Raw genomic sequence first — 21,294 nt, forward strand, 5'->3', positions numbered from 1 at the left:
ATGAGTATCACTGCATGAGCTTAGCCAGGTCACACTCTCTCGGCCTCAGGGGAAGGCAACAGCAAACCTCCAGTGAATAAATCATTTTCCTGTGGGACTTAATGGTTTACATGCTGGACCAGGGTTCGAATTCATGCTCATCCACAGATACCCACTGGGTGAACTTGGGCAAGTCACACTCTCTCAACCACAGAGGAGGCGACAGTGGCACATCCTCTTTGAAGATAACTGGCCAAGAAAAAGGGGCAGCGTGGAGCACTGCTGTTTGAGTGTGGGAGATCAGGGTTCGAATCCTCGCTCAGCCACAGCAACCCACTGGGTCACCTTGGCCAAGTCCCGCTTTCTCAGCCTCAGAGGGAAGCCATGGAAAGCTTCATCTGAACAATATATTGCCAAGGAAACTTTGTGGGATATAGTGGTTTGAGTGGGGAACAAGGACTCTGGGAGACCAGGGTTCGAATCCCTGCTCAGCCACAGAAACCCACCTTGGGCAAGTCACACTTTCTCAGCCTCAGAGGAAGGCAAGGCTGGCAAAAGTCCTCTGAACGAATCTGGCCCAGAAAAACCTTGTGATGGGTCTGCCTTAGAAGCCACCGTAAGTTGGGAAAAAGACTTGAAGACATGGATTGCAACTCCAAGAACCCCGACTTCTCTCTTGGGAGTTGTAGTCCAACCCACCCCTGAAGTGCCATAGTGCCTTCAAATCCCAGTTTAAAGACTAGTGTTCTCCTTCATAAAAGAGAGTTGTGGGGCGGGGAGGGTGGTCCATCTATTGCCCACCCCTCCACCCAGATTCCTCACATTCCTCCAGATCTTCTGATCCTCACCCAGACTCTTCTCCTTATCTCCTCTTATCAGCCCCAGGGGAGTTTTCCCAGTCTGGACTGGTAAGATCTGCCCAGCATTGAAATAAATGTGGGAGCTGGGGGTGGGTTTTCTTTGCTAGCCTCTTGTTCCCAATTGCTTTCAAGTTGGGTTTGACCTCTGGAGACCCTCCGACTGAGAGGCCACCAAGAGAAACCCAAATCCAAAGCTCAGCTCTTGCAGAACCATGGCTTCTGTGGAGTCCCTACACCTCTGGTGCAAGGTCTTCCTCTTTGGGGTTGTTATTTTCTGCCATGTGGACTTGGACTGGAACCCTATCCAAGAAACCCTGTGATCAGGTCTTGCAAAGTCAGTCCTTCTGCGGAGTCTATCAAACTCTAAGGCAGCCTTGCTCTTTTCCTATTGCCGCCTTCTTTGTTGACCTGGGCAGGAAGGGATCTGCACCCAGAGAAGGCTATGAAGGCCTTGCAAAACTAGAAATCCCCGGCTTCTGGAGGAGGGAGCCATAGCGGTCAAACCAGTGTCCAACTGCGTTAATGCCGCAGTGCAGATGCGCCCAGACAAGGCTATAGAGACCTTGCAAAACTAGAAATCCCAGGGCTCTGTAGGATGATGGGCAGAGCCAGACAGTTACCTGTTTGCCCCGTTTATAGTGTCCGAGTGTCTATCCGCACTACAATAATTATATCAGTATTCATACCCACTTTAACAGTCCTGGCAACCTTGGGATGTGTAGTTTTCTCACTGAGGCTTCTCTCCCAGAGGGAACCATTCTAAAATACTGTAAGGAAAGGGGTCTTGTCTAGCACCGGAGAGCCCTAAGTCCCGATGGAGCCACCGCAGTCAAAGGGGAACGAAAGCGGGATAACTTGTGCATGTGGACCACACCTTGAGTCTCATGAGAGCTAAAGGAGGAAAGGTGCTCTTGCCCAGAGGGAAACTATACTTGCCCAATAGGGAATCATGGGGGAAGACTTGCCCATAGGGAAACATAGGGATTGCTTGCCCTTAGGGAGGGCAAGGCTTCCCAAGCCAGCCATCCCTTCCAAGGAAGCCACTTCCCTCCTTGGGGAGAAGAGCAAGGCTGCCCTCCTGGGCCAGGCCTTCCTAGGAAGGAGCCCTCTCCGCCCCTTTCCTCCCCTCCGCCCCTCCCGCTCCCTTTAAAGGGGGCAACCCAGGAGGGCTGGGGGCTTCCTTGCCACGCCAGCCCTGCCAGGACGAGCCTCCCTCTCTGGGCGCACTCTCTCTACCAAAGGACCAGGTGGGTTTCTTGGGGGGAAAGAAGGGGGGACACGCTTCACTTGCAAAGCCCTGCCTGATCCCAAACCAGTTGCAAAGCAGGTTCCCATTGGAAACCAGTTGCCCGCTTTGGTTGTAAGCCAGTTTTTCCACTCTGCTTGCAAACCAGTTTCCTATTGCAAACTAGTTGCCCACTTCGGTTGCAAACTAGTTTTCCATTAGGAGCCAGTTGCAAACCAGTTGCCCATTTTCAAAAGGGGTTGCTTACTCCGGTTGCAAACTAGTTTCCCGCTGGAAACCAGTTGCCTTCTCCATTTACAAACCAGTTTCCCATTGGAAGCCAATTCTCCACTTGGAAACCAGTTTCCCACTGGAAACCAGTTGGCTACTTGACTTCCAAACTAATTTCCCCTTGGAAACCAGTTTCCCACTCTGGTTTGTTTTGGGTGGGTGGGGGGCGAGGGGGGCCTTGAATGTGGATTTCACCCACAAAAGCCCCCGCTCCCAAAGTCTAGGGTTGCCACCTTCGGAGCCAGAGGGGGCTCCTCTGCCTTTAAAGGTCGCTCAGTAGAAGAGGGGAATTTCAGCCAGACTGGGCTACGGCGGAGAAAAGTAACTTTTCTGAGCGCAGCTGAGTCCCAGCCCTTCTAGTGAGGCATCAGGTTGCCATGTTTCAAGTTGGAGAGGGCGCCTGTGTCCTTCAGGGTCGTTATTAATAGCTAGAACCCGGGGCTGAAGGCATGGAGCTGGAACGCTCTTGGACTACACATCCCATCAGCCTTCCCAGTGTAGCTGGTGAGGGATGATGGGAGCTGCAGTCTAAGAAGAGCCAGAGGGCTACATTTTGGCCAAGACTAGTCCCAACCCTTTCCTGAGGCATAAGTTTAAACTTGGAGAAGGTGCCTGTGCTGCTAATGCCACGCAAGGCAGAATTTCATATTCATATATATATATATATATATGTGTGTGTGTGTGTGTGTGTGTGTGTGTGTGTCTCATCCCTCCATATTTGCAGCTTTGATATTTGTGGCTTTGATTAATATGTTCTCTTTAGGAATCTCTAGGTCCTCCAGTGCAACTCTATGGTCAGCTTTAACTAAACGTTGCACTGAAAGACCTAGAGAGGATACTACTAGGCCTTTGTGGCTCCTCCATTGCAGTTCTATGGCCAGTATCTGTCAGACATTGACCACAGAGTTGCCCTGGAGGACCTAGAGATCCCTAGAGAGAATACTCTACTAGGCCTTTGTAGCTCCTCCAGAGCAGTTCTATGGTCAGTGTCTGTCAGACGTTGGCCACAGAGTTGCCCTGGAGGGAGATTCCTAGAGAGAACACTCTACTAGGCCTTTGTAGCTCCTCCAGAGCAGTTCTATGGTCAGTGTCTGTCGGACGTTGGCCACAGAGTTGCCCTGGAGGACCTAGAGATCCCTAGAGGGAATACTCTACTAGGCCTTGTTAGCTCCTCCAGCGCAGTTCTATGGTCAGTGTCTGTCAGGCGTTGACCACAGAGTTACACTGAAAGACCTAGAGATCCCTAGAGAGAATACTCTACTAGGCCTTTGTAGCTCCTCCAGAGCAGTTCTATGGTCAGTGTCTGTCGGACGTTGGCCACAGAGTTGCCCTGGAGGACCTAGAGATTCCCAGAGAGAGCACTCTGCTAGGCCTTTGTAGCTCCTCCAGAGCAGTTCTATGGTCAGTGTCTGTCGGACGTTGGCCACAGAGTTGCCCTGGAGGACCTAGAGATCCCTAGAGAGAATACTCTACTAGGCCTTTGTGGCACCTCCATTGCAGTTCTATGGCCAGTATCTGTCAGACATTGACCACAGAGTTGCCCTGGAGGACCTAGGGATTCCTAGAGAGAGCACTCTGCTAGGCCTTTGTAGCTCCTCCAGAGCAGTTCTATGGCCAGTATCTGTCAGACATTGACCACAGAGTTGCCCTGGAGGACCTAGAGATTCCTAGAGAGAAGACTCTACTAGGCCTTTGTGGCTCCTCCATTGCAGTTCTATGGCCAGTATCTGTCAGACGTTGACCACAGAGTTGCCCTGGAGGACCTACAGATTCCTATAGAGGACACTCTACTAGGCCTTTGTAGCTCCTCCAGAGCAGTTCTATGGTCAGTGTCTGTCGGACGTTGGCCACAGAGTTGCCCTGGAGGACCTAGAGATTACTATAGAGAACACTCTACTAGGCCTTTGTGGCTCCTCCAGAGCAGTTCTATGGTCAGTGTCTGTCAGACGTTGGCCACAGAGTTGCCCTGGAGGACCTAGAGATTCCTAGAGAGAACAGTCTACTACGCCTTTGTGGCTCCTCCAGAGCAGTTCTATGGTCAGTCTCTGTCGGACGTTGGCCACAGAGTTGCCCTGGAGGACCTAGAGATCCCTAGAGAGAATACTCTACTAGGCCTTGTTAGCTCCTCCAGCGCACTTCTATGGTCAGTGTCTGTCAGGCGTTAACCACAGAGTTACACTGAAAGACCTAGAGATACCTAGAGAGAATACTCTACTAGGCCTTTGTTGCTCCTCCAGCGCAGTTCTATGGTCAGTGTCTGGCGGACGTTGGCCACAGAGTTGCCCTGGAGGACCTAGAGATACCTAGAGAGAATACTCTACTAGGCCTTTGTTGCTCCTCCAGCGCAGTTCTATGGTCAGTGTCTGGCGGATGTTGACCACAGAGTTGCACTGAAAGACCTAGAGATCCCTAGAGACAATACTCTACTAGGCCTTTGTAGCTCCTCCAGAGCAGTTCTATGGTCTCAGATGTTGGCCACAGAGTTGCCCTGGAGGACCTAGAGATTCCTAGAGAGAACACTCTACTAGGCCTTTGTGGCTCCTCCAGAGCAGTTCTATGGTCAGTGTCTGTCGGACGTTGGCCACAGAGTTGCCCTGGAGGACCTAGAGATCCCTAGAGAGAATACTCTACTAGGCCTTGTTAGCTCCTCCAGCGCAGTTCTATAGTCAGTGTCTGTCAGGCATTGACCACAGAGTTACACTGAAAGACCTAGAGAACCCTAGAGAGAATACTCTACTAGGCCTTTGTTGCTCCTCCAGTGCAGTTCTATGGTCAGTGTCTGTCGGATGTTGACCACAGAGTTGCACTGAAAGACCTAGAGATCCCTAGAGACAACACTCTACTAGGCCTTTGTAGCTTCTCCAGAGCAGTTCTATGGTCAGAGTTGCCCTGGAGAACCTAGAGATTCCTAGAGAGAACACTCTACTAGGCCTTTGTAGCTCCTCCAGAGCAGTTCTATGGTCAGTGTCTGTCAGACGTTGGCCACAGAGTTGCCCTGGAGGACCTAGAGATTCCTAGAGAGAACACTCTACTAGGCCTTTGTAGCTCCTCCAGAGCAGTTCTATGGTCAGTGTCTGTCAGACGTTGGCCACAGAGTTGCCCTGGAGGACCTAGAGATTCCTAGAGAGAACACTCTACTAGGCCTTTGTGGCTCCTCCAGAGCAGTTCTATGGTCAGTGTCTGTCAGACGTTGGCCACAGAGTTGCCCTGGAGGACCTAGAGATCCCTAGAGAGAACACTCTACTAGGCCTTTGTAGCTCCTCCAGAGCAGTTCTATGGTCAGTGTCTGTCAGACGTTGGCCACAGAGTTGCCCTGGAGGACCTAGAGATTCCTAGAGAGAACACTCTACTAGGCCTTTGTGGCTCCTCCAGAGCAGTTCTATGGTCAGTGTCTGTCGGACGTTGGCCACAGAGTTGCCCTGGAGGACCTAGAGATTCCTAGAGACAACACTCTACTAGGCCTTTGTGGCTCCTCCAGAGCAGTTCTATGGTCAGTGTCTGTCGGATGTTGGCCACAGAGTTGCCCTGGAGGACCTAGAGATCCCTAGAGACAACACTCTACTAGGCCTTTGTGGCTCCTCCAGAGCAGTTCTATGGTCAGTGCCTGTCGGACGTTGGCCACAGAGTTGCCCTGGAGGACCTAGAGATCCTTAGAGAGAACACTCTACTAGGCCTTGTTAGCTCCTCCAGCGCAGTTCTATGGTCAGTGTCTGTCAGGCGTTGACCACAGAGTTACACTGAAAAACCTAGAGATACCTAGAGAGAATACTCTACTAGGCCTTGTTAGCTCCTCCAGCGCAGTCCTATGGTCAGTGTCTGTCAGGCATTGACCACAGAGTTACACTGAAAGACCTAGAAATCCCTAGAGAGAATACTCTACTAGGCCTTTGTTGCTCCTCCAGTGCAGTTCTGTGGTCAGTGTCTGTCGGATGTTGACCACAGAGTTGCACTGAAAGACCTAGAGATCCCTAGAGACAACACTCTACTAGGTCTTTGTAGCTTCTCCAGAGCAGTTCTATGGTCAGTGTCTGTCAGATGCTGGCCACAGAGTTGCCCTGGAGGACCTAGAGATTCCTAGAGAGAACACTCTACTAGGCCTTTGTAGCTCCTCCAGAGCAGTTCTATGGTCAGTGTCTGTCAGACGTTGGCCACAGAGTTGCCCTGTAGGACCTAGAGATTTCTAGAGAGAACACTCTACTAGGCCTTTGTGGCTCCTCCAGAACAGTTCTATGGTCAGTGTCTGTCAGACGTTGGCCACAGAGTTGCCCTGGAGGACCTAGAGATTCCTAGAGAGAACACTCTACTAGGCCTTTGTGGCTCCTCCAGAGCAGTTCTATGGTCAGTGTCTGTCGGATGTTGGCCACAGAGTTGCCCTGGAGGACCTAGAGATCCTTAGAGAGAACACTCTACTAGGCCTTTGTAGCTCCTCCAGAGCAGTTCTGTGGTCAGTGTCTGTCAGACGTTGGCCACAGAGTTGCCCTGGAGGACCTAGAGATCCCTAGAGAGAATACTCTACTAGGCCTTGTTAGCTCCTCCAGCGCAGTTCTATGGTCAGTGTCTGTCAGGCGTTGACCACAGAGTTACACTGAAAGACCTAGAGATACCTAGAGAGAATACTCTACTAGGCCTTTGTTGCTCCTCCAGCGCAGTTCTATGGTCAGTGTCTGGCGGATGTTGACCACAGAGTTGCACTGAAAGACCTAGAGGTCCCTAGAGACAACACTCTACTAGGCCTTTGTAGCTCCTCCAGAGCAGTTCTATGGTCAGTGTCTGTCAGACGTTGGCCACAGAGTTGCCCTGGAGGACCTAGAGATTCCTAGAGAGAACACTCTACTAGGCCTTTGTAGCTCCTCCAGAGCAGTTCTATGGTCAGTGTCTGTCAGACGTTGGCCACAGAGTTGCCCTGGAGGACCTAGAGATTCCTAGAGAGAATACTCTACTAGGCCTTTGTGGCTCCTCCAGAGCAGTTCTATGGTCAGTGTCTGTCGGACGTTGGCCACAGAGTTGCCCTGGAGGACCTAGAGATCCCTAGAGAGAATACTCTACTAGGCCTTGTTAGCTCCTCCAGCGCAGTTCTATGGTCAGTGTCTGTCAGGCATTGACCACAGAGTTACACTGAAAGACCTAGAGATCCCTAGAGAGAATACTCTACTAGGCCTTTGTTGCTCCTCCAGTGCAGTTCTATGGTCAGTGTCTGTCGGATGTTGACCACAGAGTTGCACTGAAAGACCTAGAGATCCCTAGAGACAACACTCTACTAGGCCTTTGTAGCTCCTCCAAAGCAGTTCTATGGTCAGTGTCTGTCGGACGTTGGCCACAGAGTTGCCCTGGAGGACCTAGAGATTCCTAGAGAGAACACTCTACTAGGCCTTTGTGGCTCCTCCAGAGCAGTTCTATGGTCAGTGTCTGTCGGATGTTGGCCACAGAGTTGCCCTGGAGGACCTAGAGATCCCTAGAGAGAACACTCTACTAGGCCTTTGTAGCTCCTCCAGAGCAGTTCTGTGGTCAGTGTCTGTCGGACGTTGGCCACAGAGTTGCCCTGGAGGACCTAGAGATCCCTAGAGAGAACACTCTACTAGGCCTTTGTAGCTCCTCCAGAGCAGATCTATGGTCAGTGTCTGTCGGACGTTGGCCACAGAGTTGCCCTGGAGGACCTAGAGATCCCTAGAGACAACACTCTACTAGGCCTTTGTAGCTCCTCCAGAGCAGTTCTATGGTCAGTGTCTGTCGGACGTTGACCACAGAGTTGCCCTGGAGGACCTAGAGATCCTTAGAGAGAATACTCTACTAGGCCTTTGTAGCTCCTCCAGAGCAGTTCTATGGTCAGTGTCTGTCAGGCATTGACCACAGAGTTACACTGAAAGACCTAGAGATCCCTAGAGAGAATACTCTACTAGGCCTTTGTTGCTCCTCCAGTGCAGTTCTGTGGTCAGTGTCTGTCGGATGTTGACCACAGAGTTGCACTGAAAGACCTAGAGATCCCTAGAGACAACACTCTACTAGGCCTTTGTAGCTTCTCCAGAGCAGTTCTATGGTCAGTGTCTGTCAGATGCTGGCCACAGAGTTGCCCTGGAGGACCTAGAGATTCCTAGAGAGAACACTCTACTAGGCCTTTGTAGCTCCTCCAGAGCAGTTCTATGGTCAGTGTCTGTCGGATGTTGGCCACAGAGTTGCCCTGGAGGACCTAGAGATCCTTAGAGAGAACACTCTACTAGGCCTTTGTAGCTCCTCCAGAGCAGTTCTGTGGTCAGTGTCTGTCAGACGTTGGCCACAGAGTTGCCCTGGAGGACCTAGAGATCCCTAGAGAGAATACTCTACTAGGCCTTGTTAGCTCCTCCAGCGCAGTTCTATGGTCAGTGTCTGTCAGGCGTTGACCACAGAGTTACACTGAAAGACCTAGAGATACCTAGAGAGAATACTCTACTAGGCCTTTGTTGCTCCTCCAGCGCAGTTCTATGGTCAGTGTCTGGCGGATGTTGACCACAGAGTTGCACTGAAAGACCTAGAGGTCCCTAGAGACAACACTCTACTAGGCCTTTGTAGCTCCTCCAGAGCAGTTCTATGGTCAGTGTCTGTCAGACGTTGGCCACAGAGTTGCCCTGGAGGACCTAGAGATTCCTAGAGAGAACACTCTACTAGGCCTTTGTAGCTCCTCCAGAGCAGTTCTATGGTCAGTGTCTGTCAGACGTTGGCCACAGAGTTGCCCTGGAGGACCTAGAGATTCCTAGAGAGAATACTCTACTAGGCCTTTGTGGCTCCTCCAGAGCAGTTCTATGGTCAGTGTCTGTCGGACGTTGGCCACAGAGTTGCCCTGGAGGACCTAGAGATCCCTAGAGAGAATACTCTACTAGGCCTTGTTAGCTCCTCCAGCGCAGTTCTATGGTCAGTGTCTGTCAGGCATTGACCACAGAGTTACACTGAAAGACCTAGAGATCCCTAGAGAGAATACTCTACTAGGCCTTTGTTGCTCCTCCAGTGCAGTTCTATGGTCAGTGTCTGTCGGATGTTGACCACAGAGTTGCACTGAAAGACCTAGAGATCCCTAGAGACAACACTCTACTAGGCCTTTGTAGCTCCTCCAAAGCAGTTCTATGGTCAGTGTCTGTCGGACGTTGGCCACAGAGTTGCCCTGGAGGACCTAGAGATTCCTAGAGAGAACACTCTACTAGGCCTTTGTGGCTCCTCCAGAGCAGTTCTATGGTCAGTGTCTGTCGGATGTTGGCCACAGAGTTGCCCTGGAGGACCTAGAGATCCCTAGAGACAACACTCTACTAGGCCTTTGTGGCTCCTCCAGAGCAGTTCTATGGTCAGTGTCTGTCGGACGTTGGCCACAGAGTTGCCCTGGAGGACCTAGAGATCCCTAGAGAGAACACTCTACTAGGCCTTTGTAGCTCCTCCAGAGCAGTTCTGTGGTCAGTGTCTGTCGGACGTTGGCCACAGAGTTGCCCTGGAGGACCTAGAGATCCTTAGAGAGAATACTCTACTAGGCCTTTGTAGCTCCTCCAGAGCAGTTCTATGGTCAGTGTCTGTCAGGCATTGACCACAGAGTTACACTGAAAGACCTAGAGATCCCTAGAGAGAATACTCTACTAGGCCTTTGTTGCTCCTCCAGAGCAGTTCTGTGGTCAGTGTCTGTCGGACGTTGGCCACAGAGTTGCCCTGGAGGACCTAGAGATCCCTAGAGAGAACACTCTACTAGGCCTTTGTAGCTCCTCCAGAGCAGGTCTATGGTCAGTGTCTGTCGGACGTTGGCCACAGAGTTGCCCTGGAGGACCTAGAGATCCCTAGAGACAACACTCTACTAGGCCTTTGTAGCTCCTCCAGAGCAGTTCTATGGTCAGTGTCTGTCGGACGTTGACCACAGAGTTGCCCTGGAGGACCTAGAGATCCTTAGAGAGAATACTCTACTAGGCCTTTGTAGCTCCTCCAGAGCAGTTCTATGGTCAGTGTCTGTCAGGCATTGACCACAGAGTTACACTGAAAGACCTAGAGATCCCTAGAGAGAATACTCTACTAGGCCTTTGTTGCTCCTCCAGTGCAGTTCTGTGGTCAGTGTCTGTCGGATGTTGACCACAGAGTTGCACTGAAAGACCTAGAGATCCCTAGAGACAACACTCTACTAGGCCTTTGTAGCTTCTCCAGAGCAGTTCTATGGTCAGTGTCTGTCAGATGCTGGCCACAGAGTTGCCCTGGAGGACCTAGAGATCCCTAGAGAGAATACTCTACTAGGCCTTGTTAGCTCCTCCAGCGCAGTTCTATGGTCAGTGTCTGTCAGGCGTTGACCACAGAGTTACACTGAAAGACCTAGAGATACCTAGAGAGAACACTCTGCTAGGCCTTTGTGGCTCCTCCAGAGCAGTTCTATGGTCAGTCTCTGTCGGACGTTGGCCACAGAGTTTCCCTGGATGACCTAGAGATTCCTAGAGAGAACACTCTGCTAGGCCTTTGTGGCTCCTCCAGAGCAGTTCTATGGTCAGTGTCTGGAGGACGTTGGCCACAGAGTTGCCCTGGAGGACCTAGAGATTCCTAGAGAGGTGTCCTCTCAATTAAAAACATGGTGTTTTTATTATTTGTAGTTTCCCCATATTCATGGGGGTCTTGTGCCCCTAACCCTAGTGAATATGGGGTGTGTGTGTGTGTATGAAATTCACTCTTGCATGCAAGTTTAAATATGGCAGCCATGTGTGTGTGTACAGTGTAACCCCACCTGATATGAATACCCCCCACACTGATATGAATGCCATGCCCTGTCTGTGTATGATCCCTGCCTTGTTTGTTGATGCTATTGTTATTGTCTGATGTTGGCTATTTTAATGTTTTTAGCTGCTTGTATTTGAATTTGTATGTAAACACTCTGTGCTTATATTTAGTCTGTAACCCCGCTTCGATCCATCATGAGAGGCAGGGAAACAAAAATAAATTTTATTATTATTTTTATTATTAATTAATTGCATGTAACTAATTAGAAGGTGAGCAAGTGAACTTGTCTTTCTCCTTTCTGTCCTTAAGGATCGCAATTCCTCGCTGACGCAAGATGGTGGATCCGGACCTCGAGGGGGATGAGGAGGTCCTTTATGCCCAGGAACTCCGCCGCTACCTCCTCAGGCTGGGCCTCCAGTACTGCGACCAGGCCCTGATCCATGCCACCCGCTGCCGCATTTACGAATGCCCGGACTTCGGCTGCCTGAAGATGATGCGCTTCGTCAGCCACGCCCGGTGGTGCTGGCGCAAGGTGGCCGGTGGCTGCCGCCTCTGTGGCCAGTTGAACGTCCTGTCCTCCCTCCACGCCAAGCAGTGCCTAGATGAGCCATGCTTAGTGCCCTTCTGCTCAGAGGCTAAGGGCCTGGACCCACCCAATGTATCCGAGGAGCGTTACAGGCGCCAACGGAGGCAGGAGTGGTGGGACAGCCACGGATTTCCAACCATGCGGGTCAGAGGTGCAAACGATTCACGTCCAAGTTTCTCCATGGCTCACCGAAGGCAGCCCTATGTGAGATCAGCCGCCATGCCTGATGTCCTGTCTGGCGCATTTGCCATGCCCACACTCCGTGAAAGATCTGCCGCCATGTCTGATGTGACATCTGGCCAGGAGTCCTCAGGTGTGCCATCTGTGCCCACACTCCGTGTGAGATCTACCACCATGCCTGACATCCCACCTGTGCAGGAGTCTTCTGATGCACCGGCCATGCCCACACTCCAAGTGAGATCTGCTGCCATGCCTGACATCCCACCTGCCCAGGGGTTTTCTGATGCACCAGTCATGCCCACACTCCAAGCGAGATCTGCTGCCATGCCTGACATCCCACCTGCCCAAGGGTTTTCTGATGCACCTGTCATGCCCATGCTCAGTGGGAGATCTGCCACCATGCCTGAAGCCGCACCTGCCCAGGAATCCCTTGGGGCAACACTCAAGATCACACTTGGTGTGAGATCTGCTGCCGGGCCTGGCATCCCATCTGCCCAAGAGTCCTCCCCTGCAACAGTCGTGCTCACACTCCGGTCAAGATCAGGCACCATGGCTGACGTCCCACTTGCCACCAACGTGCCCATCTTGCCCAACACTGTTGCCCAGAATGCTTTGCAGGAGCTGGAAAGGGGCTTGAAGAACCTCCGCACCACAGAGAAGTGAGGGCACTCCGCCATCTGTCTTGTGAAACAATCCCAGTTTTTCTACACAACCTATAAAAGACCATTGCAATTGTAGACAACCTTTCTAGCCAGGCACACAATTTAAACATTCAGGGTTGCCAGAGTGACAACTGGAGAGGTTTTGAAGTCTTGCACGCAGGTGTCCATTTTTAAACCTCGTTTGTCTTGCAACCAGCGTTTTTTTAAAGCTACGCCTGTCGAAATTCCATTTCCTAGCACCATCCTTAAATGCACAGGAGCCCTCTAGTTTTTAATCTGGCAACTTTAATAGAGGTGTGTCTATCCTTTAGGGTTGCCAGAGTGAAACATGGAGAGTACGCCTGTGCCATTAAGAGTTGTGCCCCTCTGTTAGTGTGTGTTCTTTAGGGTTGCCAAAGAGGCGCCAATCCATCTTTAAGTCTTGAAACCACCAGGTTAAAAGAAGCCACACCTGTTGAACTTCTCTATCCTACACCATTAAAGGCACAGGAGCCCTCGCTAGTTTTTAGTATGGCAACCTTAATAGAGGTGTGTACATCCTGTAGGGTTGCCAGATTAAAGACTGGAGATGGTGCCTGTGCCGTTAACAGTTGTGCAAAGAAAGGAATGTCTTGAAATCATCTAACAATTCCTGGGGGAAATTCCCTCTTCTACGCAACTATGAAATATCCAGGCGCCTCTCCAGTTGTCTAATTTGGCAACCCTGTTGCTATTGCCACTGATGACACCAGCACCATCCGTCTTGCACACTCTGTACTCACAAGTGCCATGCACAAGAGTCCATCTGTTTTCGCTGCCAAATCAAAACTCCAGGAGTGTGTTTTGAACCGATTCCAGTCAACACACAATTCAGCTGCAACCCAAAGCCTGTCTTGTTGTATGTCGCCTTGTTGTGTAACCATCATGGGGTGAGTTTCTGGAAGTGCCAAATGATGTGTTTTAAAAATAATACTTAGGTTACTTAGGTTTTATTAACTTTAAATTTTTTAATAGAAACCTATAGAGCATGCTGCATGTTATTCAAAGAGTTGTTTGTTAGGAGGCCACAGTTTATACTACTATTTTTTGCAAAGAATGTGATTATTGTTGGCTTGTCTGCAACAACCAAATAAACGTCTTCTGACCCAAAGTTGTTGCTTGCTTTCTGCCATCGAATTAACTCTGAATTGCTCCCTCCTGGGGTTTTCTGGGCCAGATTTGTGCAGAGTTTTGTCACCATTGCTTTCCTCTGAGGCTGAGAATATGGGAGTTATGAATAAAGAATTGGATAGTAAATATGGATTATACCTGTTTTGTTAATGACTTGCTTTGCAAAGGCTTCGGTTTTCCTTTTGGCTTTGTGTGCCATTACTGCCACCTACTGGCCACACATGCAAACTACATTTTAAAATAATGTTTACTATGGGTGCACTGGGCCCCCTCCATTCCCTGGGGTTGAGGGTGCAAGGCCCCTGTGAAAGTGGGAAAACTGCAGATGAAAATAACTGACGTTACTCCTCTAGGAAGCTTTAGGTCCTCCAATGCAACACTATGGTCAATATCTGGCAGAAGCTGGCTGGAGAATAGTGCTGGAACAACCTACAAATGCTTTGTTGTTTTTGTTATGTGCCTTCAAATAATTTCTGTCTTTTGGTGACCCTAAGGTGAACCTATCCTAAGGGTTTTTTGGGTGAGTTTCTTCAGAGCAGGTTTGCCATTGCCATCCTCTGAGGCTAAGAGAGTGTGACCTGCCCAGAGCCAACCAGTGGGTTTCCATGGCCAAGTTGGGTTTTGAACCCTGAACTCCCAGTGTGCTAGTCATAGAATCATAGAATTGGAAGAGACCACAAGGGCCCTGATCCAGTCCAATCCCATTCTGCCATGCAGGAACTCTCAATCAAAGCATACCCACTGACTGATGGCCATCCAGCCTCTGTTTAAAGACCTCCAAAGAGGGAGACTCCACCACTCTCCATGGAAGGCAAACAGCCCTTACTCTCAGGAAGTTCCTCCTAATGTTGAGCTGGAATCTCTTTTCCTGGAACTTGCACCCATTGCTCCATTGTGTCCAGTTTTCTGGAGCAGCAGAAAACAAGCTTTCTCCTTCTTCAATGTGGCATTCCTTCAAATGTTTAAACAGGACTAGTCCAACACTCGAATCATTCTCTAGGATTATCTCACTCTTCCAGCATGACTTTATATGGCCAACGTCCAGCAGAGTCAAGTTGGAGGACCTAGAGATTCCTTGAGAGAACATACTAATCAAATCCTCAAATGTGGAGGATTAGCTATCCTTAGGCAGGAAAAAACAAACAAACCCCAAAACATACAGCTATAGGATGGGGAAACCTGGCTTGACCACAGCATGTGTGAAGGGGATCTAGGAGTTTTGGCAGACCATAAGTTGAACATGAGGCAACAGTGTGATGCGGCAGCTAAAAAGGCCAATGTGATTCTAGGCTGCATCAATGGGAAGTCATAATAATAATCATAAGTTTTATTTATAAACCGCTTTTCCGCAGTGATCAAAGCGGTGTACAGGTAAAAACTGCAATGACAGAGTAGATAATACAGAATAAAAATTGCAATACATAAATAAAACTTCAATAAAAACATTCCAGTTATACAAATTAAAACCATTACATCAAATCCAAGCTAGCTGAGTGCAGTCGATAGTACAGTACATATAGGGGGGAGTCACATGATATCAAGGAACATCGGGGAAGGCTTGCTGAAACAAGAAGGTCTTCAGTCTCTTTTTCAAGAGATCCAGGGAGGTGGCGGTGCGGAGCTCCTCTAGGAAGGTGTTCCAGATCCCAGGGGCCGAGATGGAAAAGGCCCTTTGAGAGGCTGACCTATATCTTGTAGAAGGGATCCTCAATAAACTCTTCCCAGATGACCTGAGTGTGCGGGGCGGATTATATGGGGAGAGGCGGTCCTCCAAGTACCCTGGGCCCAAGCCATTTAGGACTTTATAGGTTATAACCAACACCTTATATTTGGCCCGGAAGCAAATAGGCAGCCAATGGAGATCATACAAAATTGGTGTTATATGGTCGGCCCTGGAACATCCAGTGACCAGCCTAGCTGCCATATTCTGTACTAACTGAAGCTTCCGGGTTTGGTACAAGGGTTGCCCCATGTAGAGCACATTACAGAAATCCAACCGAGAGGTTACCAGAGCATGTACCACCGTTTCAAGGTCCCTCTGGCCTAGGTAGGGTCGCAGCTGGTCTATCAGCTGAAGCTGGTAACAGATGCTCCTGACCGTCGCATCCACCTGAGAAGTCAGGTGGAGCGACGAGTCCAGAAGCACCCCCAGACTGCGAACTGAGTCCTTCAAGGGGAGCATGACCCCATTCAGGACAGGTGGACAAATTTCCATCCCTGGGCCAGGGGAACCTATCACGAGTACTTCCGTTTTCTCTGGATTCAAGCTGAATCTGTTTTCCCTCATCCAGCCCATTACCAACTCCAAGCAGGCATTTAGAGGAGAGATGCCATCCCTAGTCACTGCATCAGTTGGAGACACAGAGAAATATATTTGGGTGTCATCAGCGTACTGATAACACCGCGCCCCGTGTCTCCGGATGATCTCTCCCAGCGGTTTCATGTAAATGTTGAATAGCATGGGGGACAGAATGGCTCCTTGAGGGAGACCAGATGTAAGTTCCCTCCTATCGGAGCAGACGTCCCCTAGCTCCACCATCTGGAATCTGCCCGAGAGGTAGGAACGGAACCACTGGAGCACAGTGCCCCCGATACCTAACTCCCTCAGGCGTTCCAGAAGGATACTGTGGTCAATGGTATCAAAAGCTGCTGAGATGTCCAAAAGCACTAACAGGGACACGCTTCCCCTGTCCATGCCCAGACTAAGATCATCGACTAAGGCGACCATGGCAGTCTCTACGCCATAGCCCATCCGGAAGCTGGTTTGAAATGGGTCCAGATAATCTGTTTCTTCCAAGATCCCTTGAAGCTGGAAAGCAACCGCTCTCTCGATCACCTTCCCCAGAAAAGGCAGCAGTGACACAGGCCGATAGTTACTCCGAATCAGGGGGTCCAGGGAGGACTTTTTTAGCAGAGGTTTTACTACTGCAGATTTTAGGCTAGATGGAAAACGCCCCTCCCTGAAGGATGAATTAATTATACGGCGTAACATAGAAGTTACCGCCGTTCTGCTTTGGCCAGAGAGTCGTGTTCCCATCCAGTCCAGAGAAGGGGAACTGTTGCCAAATTGACCACTGTTCTGCCCTGTAGTCCACCACTATTTTAAGCCCCCTCCCACATGCTTTCAAGCAAGCGAGAGCCCCCCCATCCCCCCAAATGCGGTTGTGGCAGCAGAGTTGCTTTTAACTCTGTTGTTGCTGTGTGTCTACAAGACATTTTTATGGCAACCCCAAGGCAAATTTGCCAAGGATGTTCAGAAGGATCTTTTGCCATGGCCCTCCTCTGAGGCTGAGAGAGTGTGACTTGCCCAAGGTCACCCAGTAGGTTTTTAGGCTAGATTGGGGATTTGACCTCTTTGTCCTCGGAATCATAGTTCAATGCTGTGAAAGCATTGCACAACTATTATTTTCTTCCAAATTCCCTGGGTGTCATTTGGTCCCCCAGAGAAACTTGGGGGCACCATTCCACCCTCCTTACCCAAGCCCTACAAGGGCTATGGAGTAACTCCCTCCCCCCCCCCCAACTTCAAAATACAATGTCCTCCTGCTTTCATAGAATCCAAGAACACTCCCAATAAAGACTCTTAAAGTGCATGGAGATGGCTTGGGGTGTGCTTCCTGCAAATGGCCAGCAGAGGGAGACAAAACTGTCGGTTGAAGGACTCCTCTTGTTAATAGAGAATCAGTTTTGGTGGGGATTTTGCCAGCCTCCAGACAGTGGACTTTGGTCTAGGACCTTAGTCCAAGAGTTGGAAGGGACCCCCAAGGGCCATCCAGTCCAGCCCCCTTCGGACATGCAGGAATACATACGATCCTCGAGTTGGAAGGGATCCCCAAGGGCCATCCAGTCCAGCCCCCTTCGGACATGCAGGAATACATACGATCCTAGAGTTGGAAGGGATCCCCAAGGGCCATCCAGTCCAGCCCCCTTCGGACATGCAGGAATACATAGGATCCTAGAGTTGGAAGGGACCCCCAAGAGCCATCCAGTAGGACAGGATCAAGATTCAAAATGACCTGAATAGACAAGAAAGCTGGGCCAAAGCTAACAAAATCAATCCAGCTTCAATCGATCTTGGATGAAACGGATTATCTGGACCCATTTCAAACTGGCTTCCGGGCGGGCTACGGGGTTGAGACGGCCATGGTCGCCTTGGTCGATGATCTCCGTCTGGGCATCGACAGGGGAAGCGTGTCCCTGTTGGTGCTCTTGGACATCTCAGCGGCTTTCAATACCATAGACCATGGTATCCTTCTGGAGCGCCTGGCGGAGGTGGGAATCGGGGGCACTGCGCTCCAGTGGTTCCGTTCCTACCTCTCTGGGAGGTTCCAGATGGTGCAGCTGGGAGACGTGTGCTCCGATAAGAGGGCCCTCACAACTGGGGTCCCTCAAGGAGCCATTCTGTCTCCCATGCTTTTCAACATTTACGTGAAACCGCTGGGAGAGGTCATCCGGAGACATGGGGCGCGGTGTTATCAGTACGCTGATGACACCCAAATAGTCTTTTCTATGTCTCCGACTGATGCAGTGACTGAGGGCTATTCGACAGTGGAATGCACTCCCTCGGAGGGTGATAGAGTCTCCTTCCTTGGAGGTCTTTAAACAGAGGCTGGATGGCCATCTGTCAGGGATGCTTTGAATTGGATTTCCTGCATGGCAGGGGGTTGGACTGGATGGCCCTAGTGGTCTCTTCCAACTCTATGATTCTATGATTCTATGATTCTAGGATGGCGTCTCTCCTCTCGTGGCCTGTCTGGAGTCAGTAATGGGCTGGATGAGGGAAAACCGACTCAGTCTGAATCCAGAGAAAACGGAGGTACTTGTGATAGGTTCCCCTGGTCCAGGAATGGCGGTGGTTCCACCTGTCCTGAACGGGATCACGCTTCCTGTGAAGGACTCTGTGCGCAGTCTGGGGGTGCTCCTAGACTCGTCGCTCCACCTTACATCTCAGGTGGATGCGATGGTCAGGAGCACCTGTTATCAGCTGATTCGCCAGCTGTGTCCCTACCTGGGCCAGAGGGGCCTTGAAACGGTAGTACATGCTCTGGTAACCTCTCGATTGGATTCCTGCAATGCGCTCTACATGGGGCAACCCTTGTACCAAACCCAGAAGTTACAATTGGTACAGAATATGGCAGCCAGACTGGTCACTGGCATATCCAGGGCCAGCCACATAACACCAGTGCTTAAAGATCTGCACTGGCTGCCTATTCGCTTCCGGGCGCAATACAAGGTGTTGGTCATAACCTATAAAGCCCTAAATGGCTTGGGCCCAGGATACCTAGAGGACCGCCTCTCCCCATACAATCCGCCCCACGCACTCAGAACATCTGGGCAGCAGCTATTGAGAGTCCCAGGGGCAAGATTGGCCTCCACATCCAGGAGGATCTTTACCACCTCGGCCCCGACCCTCTGGAGTTCACTGCCTGGAGAGCTCCGCTCGGCCACCTCCCTGGCCCAGTTCAAGAAGGGATTAAAGACCTTCTTGTTCAAGCTAGCATTCCCGGATACAGGCTCCAGCTAGTCTCCCCCCCCACCCCCCGACAGCAGTGGTATGCTGGCCAGAACCGGTTTTTTAATTGTGATTTTAACTGTAATCTGTTGTTTATTTAATTTAATTTAATTGTTGTTTATTGTAATCTATTATTTATTGCATGTATGCATTACGTATTGTGTTTTGAATGATGTTGTTCACCGCCCTGATTGCAAGAAGGGCGGTATAAAAATAAAACTTTTATTAAAATGAAATTCAACACGGAGAAATGTAAGGTATTGCACTTAGGGCGGAAAAACGAAAAGCACAGATATAGGATGGGAGACACATGGCTGAATGAAAGTACATGTGAAAGAGATCTAGGAGTCCAAGTAGACCACAAGTTGAACATGAGTGAACAGTGTGATGCGGCAGCTAACAAGGCCAATGCAATTCTAGGCTGCATCAATAGAAGTATAGTGTCTAGATCAAGGGAAGTAATAGTGCCACTGTATTCTGCTCTGGTCAGGCCCCACCTAGAATATTGTGTCTAGTTTTGGGCACACAATTCAAAAAGGACATTGAGAAACTGGAGCCATGTGTCCAAAGGAGGGTGACTAAAATAGTGAAAGGTCTGGAAACCATGTCCTATGAGGAACAACTGAGGGATCTGGGGATGTTTAGTCTGGAAAAAGTCAGGTTAAGAGGTGATATGATAGCGCTATTTAAATATTTGAAGGGATGTCATACTGAGGAGGGAGCAAGCTTGTTTTCTGCTGCTCCAGAGAACAGGACCTGGAACAATCTAGTAGGGCAACCCTCTTCTTGGTTAGAGGAGACTGGCCACCATGGTCTTCCTCTGAGGCTGAGAGAGTGTGACTAGGACTCCAATCCAACACCCAACACTAGGCTGGCTCTCCCTACCAGTTTGAAAGTTCCCAAAAGGACCTGAAAAACTGAAAACTGGGGGAGTCTGGTGTGCCCCGAGGAAGTGGGGGGCAGACCCCCCACAAAAAAAGTTCTCCCCAAGTGATGTTTGCTCACTTGGAGGCTCGAAGGCGTCCACTGCCTCTAGGGACTACCACACCCATCATCCCCACCACGAGTAGGGTCCCCCCAGAGCCCCCCATGGCCTCTATCCCCTCGGCGGCGGCAAGGAGAGGGTCTAAGTCTCCCTCTGCCCCCCAAGTACTGAGGGGGATTTTCTGGGTTTAGCCCCCGTCAGGGGAAAATAAAGCTTCAGGTGGCGGCCAATCAGCGCAAGAGCCTGGGAAGCGTCATCAGTCGCCAGGCAGGAGGTATAGGAGCGCCACTTGGCAGCAGCAGATCCCTCGGAGCCAGGCGCCGGAGCCTTTCTCAGGAGATGGACTGAAGAGGAGAAGAGAGAGAATAGCAGGCACTAATGGCTTTGGAATATTCTCAACCCTAAGACACAATCTTTATTTACAAGGCATTTATCCCCCAATCCCCCACTGGCTGCAGCATTTCACCCAAGCAAAAAAGATCTTTAAGGTATTCCATATCCAAGCACACTATATAACAGCTGAGTTGGACACTGGGCATCCCAATACATATACATCACAACGACAGGTGCGACATTACAGGTGTAAGGACAGATGTTGCTTACCTGTAACTGCATTTTTTCGAGTGGCCATCTGCAAATACACACAAATGGGTTATATCTGTGCCTGTGCAGCAAAGGTTTTCCAACCCATTTGTGTGCATTCGCAGAGACCACAAAGAAGAAACATATGAACATCAACAAATGACATAAGCACCCCTCCCCTGTCTGACAGCAATCCTTCTTCAACATAGACAAGCTATGCTGTCCAAATATATTTCCAGAGTTCTCTAACTCTGACCCATGGCAGGGACTATAATAGTCATGGGACATGGCACCAAGAACAAGACTCTACCTCTCTCTGAGGAAGGAGTGTCTTCCACTGTCAAACAGCCCTTATTCTCAGGAGGTTCCTCCGAATGTTCAGCTGGAATCTCTTTTCTTGGAGCTTGCATCCATTGTTCCGGTTCCTGTTCTCTGGAGCAGCAGAAAACAAGCTTGCTCCCTCCTGAATATGACATCCCTTCAAATATTTAAAAAGGGCTATCATATCACCCCTTAAAGCCTCTCTTCTCCAGGCTAAACATCCCCAGCATCTCCCTCAGTCCTTCCTCACAGGGCTTCATGG

The 21,294-nt window shown here is 50.2% G+C and overlaps 2 protein-coding genes across 4 annotated transcripts in view; both read left to right on the forward strand.

Annotated features, from left to right (window-relative positions):
- LOC149278109 (uncharacterized) overlaps positions 1-21,294 on the forward strand; it is a 705,984-nt gene that overhangs the window by 395,843 nt on the left and 288,847 nt on the right. The window lies entirely within an intron of this gene.
- LOC149278121 (uncharacterized) lies at positions 1,999-13,972 on the forward strand. 3 transcript variants are annotated; one of them, XM_089502342.1, is made up of 2 exons: positions 1,999-2,086; positions 11,365-13,972. In XM_089502342.1, the coding sequence occupies exon 2, from the start codon at positions 11,390-11,392 to the stop codon at positions 12,482-12,484; it is 1,095 nt and encodes a 364-aa protein (XP_089358468.1). In that variant the 5' UTR covers positions 1,999-2,086; positions 11,365-11,389; the 3' UTR covers positions 12,485-13,972. The 3 variants fall into 3 exon arrangements, with proteins under 3 accessions (XP_089358468.1, XP_089358470.1, XP_089358471.1); XM_089502344.1 differs by lacking the exon at positions 1,999-2,086 and adding an exon at positions 2,912-2,963; XM_089502345.1 differs by lacking the exon at positions 1,999-2,086 and adding an exon at positions 10,533-10,615.

The sequence above is a fragment of the Sceloporus occidentalis genome, unplaced genomic scaffold, assembly GCF_023333645.1.
Source record: "Sceloporus occidentalis isolate IW3139 unplaced genomic scaffold, rSceOcc1.0.p SCAF_201, whole genome shotgun sequence".
NCBI lineage: Eukaryota > Metazoa > Chordata > Lepidosauria > Squamata > Phrynosomatidae > Sceloporus > Sceloporus occidentalis.

What these genes read in the sequence shown, in the direction of transcription:
- LOC149278121 (XM_089502342.1), top strand. Translation starts at nt 11,390, where the DNA reads ATGGTGGATCCGGACCTCGAGGGGGATGAGGAGGTCCTTTATGCCCAG.